The 11,554-nt window shown below is 39.1% G+C and overlaps 1 protein-coding gene across 1 annotated transcript in view; it reads left to right on the top strand.

Moving 5' to 3' along the window:
* The window catches only part of WWP2 (WW domain containing E3 ubiquitin protein ligase 2), a 118,612-nt gene that overhangs the window by 82,114 nt on the left and 24,944 nt on the right, over nucleotides 1-11,554 (top strand). Inside the window, exons 8-9 of the mRNA XM_044663139.1 lie at nucleotides 1,958-2,047; nucleotides 6,676-6,850. Of these exons, the coding sequence (XP_044519074.1) occupies nucleotides 1,958-2,047; nucleotides 6,676-6,850 (265 nt within the window). The remainder of the gene's footprint in view (nucleotides 1-1,957; nucleotides 2,048-6,675; nucleotides 6,851-11,554) is intronic.

Genomic DNA, 11,554 nt, shown 5'->3' with positions numbered 1-11,554 from the left:
TGTGGTATCTGCTGGTGATGGAATACTATTGTGCTCAAAGGAATAATGAAATGGAGGAATTCCATGTGAACTGGAATGACTTCCAGGAATTGATGCAGAGTGAAAGGAGCAGAGGCAGGAGATCACTGTACACAGAGACTGATACACTGTGGTATAATCAAACATAACAGACTTCTCTACTAGCAGCAATGCAAGGATCCAGAGCAAGGCTGATGGACTTATGAGAAAGAAAACTAGCCACATTCAGAGGAAGAACTGTGGGAATAGAAACACAGAAGAAAAACAATTGCTTGATCACATGGCCTGATGGGAATATTATGGAGGATGTAGACACTAAACGATAACTCTAGTCCAACTATCAATAATATGGAATTAGGTCTTAATCAATGATACATGTAAAACCCAGTGGAACTGTGTGTCGGCCACAGAGGGTGGTGAGGTTTGGGGGAGAGGGAAAGGAAAGAACATGAAACATGTAACTATGGGAAAATATTCAAGATTAAAATTAAAAAAAGAAATACAATATTCATTATATGTATGAAGTCATGCAAAACATTTCCACATTTGTCATGTTGCAAAATAAATAAAGCAAGAAAAATAAAGTGAAGAAAAAAAGCTTCAATTTGTATTTAGAGTTCATCAGTTCTCTTTGTGGAGGTGGATGGCATGTTTTTCAGCGTGAGTCTTTTGGAATTGTCTTGCATCGTTGTATTGATCAGAATAGCGGCGATACAATGATCCAGGACAATTCTGAGTGACTTAAATAATAAGTGCTATCCACCTCCAGGGAAAGAACTATTAGAGTTAGAATATGCAGATGAAAGTATATGATTTTTTCAATTGTATATTTTGGATTTATGATTTGGGGTTTTTCTTTTACAAGATTATTTACTTACAAAAATGAATAATATGGAAATATGTTTTGCATGAGCTGTCTTTCACATTTGATCATTTCATTATAATATTGCTGTTACTGTATACAGTGTTCTACTGGTTCTTCTCACTTTACTTTGCATCTATTTGTATAAATCTTCCCAGGTTTTATAAAGTGTTTTTAAAACCTTAAAGCACTTTAGAAATGCAGCTGTTATTATCATTGCCTTGTTGCTCTTCTACTAGTACAAATAGGAAAGTTAACTCTCTTTCCTTTGATGACTGAGGTACAAGAAAAACTTTGCATCGTTACGAAAAAGGGCAAATCCACAATTCTTTCTAGGTTTTTTGTATCATCCATTGTTCCTACATTCTGAATATATGTTTAATCATGATCATAAACGATCAAGTCACTAAGCATTTATTAGATGTTTACTGTGTGTGTACACTGTATTAAGTCTGGGGGATAAATAAAGGCAAGAATAATTCCTGCTCTTAAGGAGCTCCAAGTCTAATGGAGGAACAAGATACAAATCACTCTGTACAAGATATATGCAGTATAAATGGAAGGCACAAGTCTGGAGGGGAACTGGGAAAGACTTCTTACAGAAGCGAGGATTTGAGCTGAGACATAAAGGAAGCATAGGTTGCCAGGAACTGGTAGAGACAAGGAGGAAGCATTCTAGGCATGGGGGCCAGCTTGTGAAAATGCAGCATGTGTCAGAGCTGTGAGTAATCATTTAACCATCCCCTTCTCCCCCTCACCAAAAGGTGATCCAGGCAGAAAAAGATATTTAGGTATGGTAAGATGTAAATAAGTTCATGGATCACAAATTAGGGAGTTATGGAATTTTTAGGTATTTATGGTGCTTCCATAATCCTCTCAAATATTTCAAATTCCTTGGGGGTACAACCTCTGCCATTTAAACATGAAGTGCTTGTTCATGAAGTATCTTGGGCATAGATACTTCCTGGTTGCTGGATTTGTGGGATTCCTTGGGGCTTTGTGGTTGGAGCCTGCTCTTCCTCATTGCACCTGATTTCTTTTCACTGTGCATCTCATACTTCTTTTATTTCTTTTCAGGTGGGAACAACGAGAATTGCCCAATGGGAGGGTCTATTATGTTGACCACAATACGAAAACAACTACCTGGGAAAGGCCTCTTCCTCCAGGGTAAGATTCCTTAGACTGATCCAAGGGCCTTCTGCTTTTGGGACAGGTGCTCCTGAAGGAAACTCTACTTTCTGAATCTCTGCTCTCAGCTCTCCTTGCCTCTTCCATTTGTCTTTCCCCTTTTCTTATCTCTACTACATTCATCTGAGGCCTGTAGATGTCACCTGGGGGCATGGGTTAGCCTTGCCAAGTAATAAGGTTAGCCTTGGGCTAAAATGGTTAGGGCCCTGACATTTAATGCCATCGGAGAGAGCTTGGGCTATAGATTCCCCAATTGCAAGCCATTAGATTTCACTTCATGAAAACTTTTCTATTATTGAGCCACATGTTTCTAGGACTTTCTGCTTGGTTTTACAAAGTATGGTAGCCCTTCTTTTGGGTCACCTGAATTTTTACTTCTCCTATGGGCCCATATGGAATCTGCTTTCATTTGTCAAGCCTATGTGAAAATTTTTAGAGCATCATCATTGTAGCACTCAGAAGAGAGAGTTGGGAGGAGGTAAGGGGAGAAAGTGTTCTTGAAAAACTCATAAAAATTAGCTGAAGAGATCAGATATTAAATATCTCCTTAGAAAGATCTGCCACTGTGGACAGTGTGCCTTTCCAGTCATCTGGGTTCTGGAGGGAGGGAGGGGAATTCTCTGCCATAACCAGAGGACAAGAGGGGCTTTACAAGGGAACTGTCCAAGTGTATGGAGAAGTGGTTGGTTCTCTGTCTGCCAGGGACAGAACGTACTTTCCAAATGTGAAGCCCCACATTGAGTGCTTTTGAAGGGAATGTCTCCCACTCAGAGAAAAAGAACCTTTTCTAATAAAGCAGCCATGAAGGGCTTATATGTCCATGGGCGGGCAGGCTTCCCTCCCTCCTCTTAAATGTGGTATGGGAAAGGGGGCCAGAAGTAGGCAGGATACCTGAGAGGCCTTATGCTCGGCTGACGCCCAGATGCCAGTCAGGCACTGAGCAAACACAGCCCCACCTTCTCTCCCTATAACTTTCCATTAAGAATCTCCTCAAAGCTTAGCCTTTGCCAGTAGGAGGATTCCACCCCCCCTTTCCTGCCGCTTCTGGGAAAGCAGAGTCTTTGATAACTTCTCATTATTATCCCTTTTTTCTTCCTTTTCACTTTGAATGACTTTAGAATTTCATTTTTAGGATGACCCCAGTTAAGCACTATCTTTTAATGGTATATTTTGCAAATTTTCACATTGTGTGGTGAGGCTCTACAATATAGAGCAGCCTCACCCCTTCTGTGTAAGTCTGAATAGGCGTGGTTTTGCTTTATTCCGTGTCAGGAAATTCTGTAATTCTGTGTCTGTTTCTCCCCCCTATTTCTCTCTCTCTCTCTCTCTCTCTCTCTCTCTCTCTCTCTCTCTCTCTCTCTCTCTCAGAAATCTAGACATTTTATTATTTAGATATAATTATATCAGAGAGAGATTTTTCTACAGGCTATTCAGGCTTGGTTTAGTCAGTGCTTGGATGGCATGGAAATAAAGATATTCCATGATGTTGTTTAGGAGCAAGCCTCTTCATTTTTAGCACTGTGGGGAGACATGAAGTCTTGGATGGGGGCTTCCTTATTTTATTGTGGTATTAGGATTTTCATGAGAGTCATTGTAGCTTCCCACCCTGATGAGACCTAATCCTAGTACTTCTTGCCTCCTGAATTCTTCTCAAAGGAAAATAATTTTAAAGTCAAAATTTCATTCTTCTCAGTATTTCAAAAATCAGAAGGGTTAAATACTTGTGCTTTCAACAGCAGTCAGTGGGAAGAGAACTACGTAGAACAGTGTACAGTGATGCAGCTGGCCTCAGAGCATGGCCTTCTGTCATCTAACCTTGACCACTACCTGATTTGTCTCTGAGATAAGTCTGAGCCAGTAGCTTTAGCTCAATTTTGCCCTCGTCTGTTCTTAGCACAAATGTAACAATAGTACTTGAACCTTTCTGATGTTTCCTTGGTGTTTGAGAGTATTGAGAATGGCTTGGGGTTTTGGTTCCAGTAAGCCTGGTCTTTGTCAACAGTCAGGCTTGACTCCTTTGCTTATAGCATCATCTAGAGAAGGAAATTATCTATTTTCTTCTTGATATTCATAAAATGGAACAATTTGGGTTCTTTCTGTATTTATGGTTTTTTGTTTGTTTGTTTGTTTTTTTAAAGAAAGCCAACCCTTCCCTTTCCATTGACCTTCATTCTGCTAGTCCTTCTGGTACTTTAATTCCATAGAGAGACGAGATCCAAGAAAAGGTACTTGGTCTGGAGTCAGAGGTCCTGGCTCTTAATCTTCCTTTTCACATTTTGTACTGAGGCAATTGTGGGCAAGAGTCTCATCACCTGTAAAATTAGAAGCTAGATTAGATGCTTTTACAGTTCTCCCCAGCTCTAAATCTAACTCTGTGGTCCTAGCCATCATTTAACTTTTCTGGGGCCTTCATTTTCCCATGTATAAAATGAAGGAGTTGGACCAGAAGACTTCTAAGGTTCTTTCCAGTCAGGCAGGTAATAAACATTTATTAAATGGTTACTTTATGTTGGGCACTTTGCTGAGTGTCTGAGAGACAGTGAAATGCAAAAGACGGGAACTACATTTCCTGTTACAATGAGAGGAGGCAATATGCAAGTTACTAAGGTACAGAGAAGATGTTAGATACAGAACAGATGACAGTAATCTCAGAGGGGAAGGTATTAGCAGCAGGGGGCACCAAGAAGGGCCCCCAGCAGAAGTGGGGATTTGAGCTGAAACCAAAGGGAGGGCCCCCAGCAGAAGTGGGGATTTGAAGGAAACCAAAGGGAGCTAGTGGATGGAGGTGTAGGGGGAAGAGCATTCCAGGCATGGGACAAAGGCAGGGCAAATGCATGAAGATGGAAGATGAAGCAGTGTTGGAAGAACTATAAGTAGGCCATTGTAGCTAGATTAGAGTTCAGATGTTATAGTTAGCCTGATTTCCCATTCTCACTTTGATCTCAGGAATGCCTTTCTTAGCCTCTAGCTTTTAAACTCTTCTTTAGCCCTCATGGTAGAGTTAGAATGATGGGGAAGCCATTTCTTCCCCTATGTACTCTCTTATTCTTGTGACTCTGGCTAACACTCTGAGGGTCATTACTTTGTTATTTTGTTCCTTTAAATCAGAGGTTCTTAATCTCTTTTTGGGGTCATGGATCCTATTGGCAGTCTAGTGAATGAAGCCTATTGATTTCTCAGAATAAGTTTTTTAAATGTACAGATTACAAAGGAGACCAAAAGTTAGTGAAAATTAAGATGTGATCCCCTCTTCTCCCAGTCCAAGTTCATAGCCTCAGTTAAGAACTTTGCTTTAAATATATTTTATTTCATAAGGCTATTGATCTTGTTTTTTCTTCCTCGGTCTTCTCATATCATTTCTCAGTATGTTCAGGGACTATGTTGGGGTAGGGTGCCTTTTATTAAGGCTTGGAAAAAGGGGACGCTCTCATTTGTCCATGTCACTCAGTTGTTGTCATCATCATCATAAACAAATGTTTATTAGGTACCACCTGTGAAAAGGACACTAAATTAAACCTTGGGGTCACAAACTTCTATAACAAATGATCCATGCCCTTCAGGTCTTCATCATTGAACTGGTCAAGCAGGCCATTTACACAGAGAGATTAATGGCAATATGAAACAGTACATACTTTGAGCCAGAGTTCATAGGCTGGAGTGGTCACTATTAACTGGGATAGTTGGGAAAAGACCTCACAGGGAAAGGAACATGTGAGCTAGGCAGGCTTAAATGACATGGAGAGAAAGAGTATGGGCATATCAAGTTGGGGAGTGCTACAAAAAGTAGCACAAAGTAAGAGAAGTAAAAGATTGGAATGAGAATTATTGAAGAGACCAGTTTGGCTTGGGTTGGGAGCAGAATTCATGTAGGGAGATTAATGGAGGATGGACTTGGAGAGTTAGGTTGGGGTCACATTTTGAAGGGCTTTGAATGTTGGTCTGGGAATTTTGGACTTATTACTAATAAATGGCCATTGGAGCTTTTTCAGCAGAGGCACAGAATAGGAGCAAAATGGTATTTGAGGAAGATTGAAGTGGTAGTTTTATATATATATATATCTGATATACTGGAGAAGGGAGATTCTAGATATGGGGAAATCAATATGGAGAATATCACAGTAATGTAAATAGAAGGAAGTTACTAGATTAGAAGGCTGAGATGAGGCATTAATGTTGAACTTGCTTTGCACTGCATTGCTAACTTTTCTATAATGCCAGTGCACTCTTGAGATTTTGCTTTTGCTAGGACTGGCTTTCCTGGCAGGGTGTGAGTCACAATACACCCACTAGGCTTATCCACCATCTTTATTCTTTGCTTTACTCCTCACTTCCTCATGTCACCTCCAGCACTGTAGTTCAGTCCTAGGAAAGCTACTTCATAACAAGAGATAGTAGAAGGCTCTGCTGTTCTATGGACCAGCTTTTTTCCTCTGTATGCTCCTCTACTGGGTTCTATTAGCTTAAGATATTGGGACCTAGCTGCTTCCCTGATGGGTCCCCAAGTTGTTGGGCCCCAAACTTACCCCCATTGCCTTCAGCCTGGGAGATCTTGGGGTCTTCCCCAAATTTAGATGCTTTCTTTGTGACTCTGGACTTAATGTTTCCAGCTGGGAAAAGCGTGTGGACCCTCGAGGAAGATACTACTATGTGGACCACAATACTAGGACTACTACCTGGCAGCGTCCAACAGCAGAATATGTGAGGAACTATGAACAGTGGCAGTCCCAAAGGAATCAGCTCCAAGGAGCCATGCAACAGTTCAGCCAAAGATTCCTCTACCAGGTAAGAGTCATGAATAGCAGCGTTTAATAGGAGAAGGAAGCTTTTTTAAATATTTAGGTTGTATGGCATAGTGCAGTCCCTTGCTGTTGTACTTACTGGCTGAGGAATAGGGCTTAGAAACTAAAACATTTGACCTTATCCTGGCTCATGAAAAGTGAATTCCTCAAAAGATGAGTTTTACTTACTTGCCAATTCTGATTTTTCTCATTGATATCTTAAAGAAATCTTGATCTGCCTTTGGACAGATCCACCCTATCTAAAACTGATTTCACTGTCTCTTTCCCCAAAGTACTCCCTTTTCTAATCTTCCTTATTCCTTTTTTTTTTTTAAACCCTTACCTTCCATCTTGGAGTCAATACTGTCTATTGGCTCCAAGGCAGAAGAGTGGTAAAGGTAGGCAGTGGGGGTCAAGTGACTTGCCCAGGGTCACACAGCTGGGAAGTGTCTGAGGCCGGATTTGAACCTAGGACCTCCTGTCTCTAGGCCTGGCTCTAAATCCACTGAGCTACCCAGCTGCCCCCAATCTTCCTTATTTCTATGAATGATTCTCTTTATCTTCTAGTCATCCAGGCTTGGAAATTTGGGAGTCAACTTTGATTCCTCCTTCTTCTGTCTTCTGATTTCTACATCCTCATATCTAATAGTCATCAAATATTTGTCCTTCAAAATGTCTTAAATCTGTAAAAATTAAATTAAATTAACAATCTATGGTCCTTAATTTCCATAGAGTTTATTAATATTACTTGAATAAAGAAAAGGAAACAGATAGCGGGATGTTTAAGCCTATTCTAAGCAGCTAACCAGCCACATGGCTCTCCACCTCATGGCTCTCAGCCAGTGTCCTATAATGCTGTGTCCAGGGGAATAGAGAGAGCGTGCTTCTTGGTCTTCCTCTTTTATTCCTTCTCTTTCCCCCCTGATCCATAACCTGATGCTTTCCAGGTCAACGTGCCTAGGTCACTGTCCTGACCCATGCTGGCATGGTCATGTGATGTAAAGCTATCATGGGACACAGGCAAGAGACCCCAGTACATGTTCCTGGGGGAGGGGTGTTCCCTTCATACACATCTGTCCTTTTATTTCTAGTTCCACTTCTACTGTTTTAGTTCAGACCCTTATTACCAGTCTTAACCATACTCCTAGCTCCCAATTCCTATAAAATCATAGAACCATAGGTTTATAGATAGATAGGACTGTTATTAACAACTTAATATGTGCTAGGCACCATGCTAAGCCCTAGGGGTACACATCAACAAAACATAACAGTCTCCATGCTCAAGGAGCTTATATTCTGAAGGAGGAAGATGATCCATAAATGGGAATTGGAAAATGGGAGGAAGGAAGGGTAGTGGAGGGGGTGAGGGGAAAGGGTTCCAAAGTAGTGTCAAGGTACTTGTACTTGAGGAGGAAGGGAAATCTGGAGAGAGAACCATAAGTAAAGGAAGTACGGCTGAAGTCCCTCCCAAAATAGTACTTCCAGGCATATTATATCTTCAGTGATATCTTTATGCTGCTTATTCCTTGCATGTTTGTCTTTCACAGTTTTCTGTGGAATATTCCTTTTTTAATTTAAATTTAATTTTTCCCTAATTACTTGTAAAAACAATTTTTAACATTTTAAAATAATTTTGAATCCCAAATTCTCTCCCTCATCCCTCATTGAGACTGTAAGCAATCTGATATAGATTTTACATGTGCAAACATGGAAACAAATGTTCAATGCATACTATATTTCACTTTTTTCTTTCTATTTTTGTTTGTTTTTCACAAAAAAAAGAAAGAAAAAAGTGAAATGTAGTATGCTTTAATCTGGTCTTCAGAAAGTTCTCACAGAATCTTAGTTGAATGGGACCTCAGAGATCATTTCCTATAATGCATACCTGAATAGGTATCCCTTCAACAATATCCTCTTCAACAAAGACCTACTTAGAAAAGGGGATCTGCTATCTCCCAAGGTAACACATTCCAATTTTCCCCACTTATTTTTAATGCATTTTCTTTTTAATTATGAAAAAACAAACAAAAAAAGACATTTCAAGATAAACAAGAATAGGGAGGAAGATTATATAAGAAACTGTTATTCTCTTACCTGCAGTTTTTTTAAAAGAACAGATTAAATTTAATGTTAATAACAAAATTGTTATGTTTATATCCCCTTTTGAATTCACTGTTTTTCTTGTGCCTTTAAAAAATGTGTCATTTGATTTTCTCTTTTGTCATGTCTATTTTTATCTCCTAATTCCTTCCCTTCCCCTTTCACAAATATATATGGTCAATCACATTGTTCTTGTTTGAGAATGACTGCCTTGATCTTTACCTCTGTTATATTATCTATGTGACAGTAATTAAGAGAGAATCTCCTTTACCTTTCTCCATCACCTCTCTGCCAGGAGGAGGAAGGATATTTCAATAGACATATGATCTCAGAATTGTTAACTGCTTTGATCAGAGTTTTGATGTCTTCCAAAGTTGTTACTCCTCACATTATTATTGTTATCACAAATGCTATTTTCCTGCCTCAATTCATTTCCATCTGCGCCATTTCCATATATGTCCTTCCATATTTTTCTATATCTATCATATTCTTTATTTCTTATGAAATAGACTAAGGATAGGGACTAGAATTGTGATTTCATTGATAGGAGACTTTGAAGCTTAGAGAGTTCCCAAGAGAACTGAGAGAGTAAGTAGTTTGCCCAGGGTCACAGTCAGTCTATGTTAAAGATGAGTCTTGAACCTACTTCCAGGGATGGCTTTCTATCCAGTTTGTCCCACTCATTTCTTACATGTAATCAAATTCCATTACAGTCCTTTAACACAATTTGTTCATCTGTTCCCTGATTGTTGGGCATCTATTTTGTTTCCAATTATTTGCCACAGTGAAAAAGTGTTGCTATCATTATTTTTAACTGTAGGAGTCTTTTCCTTCTGTACTTGACCTCTGTGGGTTACCTGATAGTACTTCTGAATCAAAGGGCATGCCCTATTATATATTTGAATTATTTTTTATATTTTCCCAGTCATTTCCTTTCTGATCCTATTTATTTTGCTTATGCAAAAACCTTTCAATTGTCTGTAATTGAAATGTACAGTTTTATTTTTTATGATCATTGCTATTCCTTGTTTAGATCTCCCCCTAGCAATAGTTATAAGAGAATCTCCTTCCATTAGATTCTTTTTTTTTTTTTTTTAACTCTTACCTTCTATCTTAGAATCAATACTGTGTATTGGTTCCAAGGCAGAAGAGTGGTAAGAGCTAGGCAATGGTGGTTAAGTGTCTTGCCCCGTGTCACATAGCTATGATGTATCTGAGGTCAGATTTGAACCCAGGATCTCCCTTCTCTAGGCCTGGCTCTCAATCCACTGAGCCACCCAGCTGCCTCCCACATTAGACTCCTAATGTTGTTGTTGCTTTTTTTTTTTCTGATGTGACCTTTTATATTTAGGCCATGTATCCATTTGGAATTTATTCTGGTATATGATTCATTAGGATATTGACCTAAACCTACTTTCCTACCACACTATTTTACCAGTTTCCTTGTAGTTTTTGTCAGGGAATCCTTATTTCATTGAATGGTATCCTTCTACCTGATTGTTAAGAATTCTACTTTGAACAACTCATAGGTACTAGATCATACACATCAGATTGGCTAGGTTGACAAAAATGAAAATGATTAATGCTGGAGGGACTGTTAGAAAACAGGCTCACTAATGCATTGTTGGTAGAACTGTGAACTACTCCAACCCTCTGGACAGCAGTGTAGAACTAAGCCCAAAAAGCTATTCAAGTGTGAGTACCCTGTGACCCAGCAATACCATTACTAGATCTGTCCCTCAAAGCGATCAAAGAAAGAAAAACAACTCATCTATATAAAAATATTGATGGCAGCTCTTTTTGTGGTGGTAAAGAATTGGCAACCAAGGGATGCTCATCTGTTTGGGAATGACTGAGAAAGTTAATAATGTAATGGAATACAATTGTTCGGTAAAAAATGATTAAGGGGATAGTTTGAGAAACATCTGGGAAGATTTGTATGAACTTATGCAGAGTGAAGCAAGCAGAACTAGGAGAACAGTTCACACAATTGGAAAAATTTTGTAAAGACAAACTACTTTGACAGACTTAGGAACACTGATCAACAAAATGAGCAACCACAGTTCCAAAGGACTCATAACAAAAAATGGGTATCCACTTCCTGATAAAGAAGTGATGGATTCTGAGTACAGAGTGAAGCACATTTTCTACTCTCCCTCCCTTCCATCCTCTTCCCCTACCCACCTTTTTGATGGAGATTTTTTTGTGTATAAGTGTACATGTTTGTAATGGAATTTTCCTTGCCTTCTCAATGAATGGGTAAGGAGGAAGGTCGATTAAGGGAGTAGTTAATCCTAAGCAAAACAAATTCTAATGATTTACAAAAATATAGCTGTTTTTGAGGCAGCGAAGAATGAGAATCTGAGGGAGGACTTATAAATTAGGGAATGGCTAAACAAGTTACAGTATATAAATATGATGGAATTCAGCACAGTTGTGCTGAATTCTCATCAGTGTAATAACCTACTAGGATTCCAGAACATTGGAACATAAAACATGTTACCCATTCCTGATAGAGAGGCGAAAGATTCGGAACAAATTTTTTTAGATGTGGCCACTGAGGAAATTTGTTTTGATTTACTTTACAGGTAATAGATTTTGTTTTTCT

Source organism: Gracilinanus agilis, chromosome 2 (assembly GCF_016433145.1).
Source record: "Gracilinanus agilis isolate LMUSP501 chromosome 2, AgileGrace, whole genome shotgun sequence".
Taxonomy (NCBI): Eukaryota; Metazoa; Chordata; class Mammalia; order Didelphimorphia; family Didelphidae; genus Gracilinanus; species Gracilinanus agilis.
The sequence above is the reverse complement of the archived record's forward strand: the minus strand, read 5'-3'. Positions and strand labels throughout refer to the sequence as shown.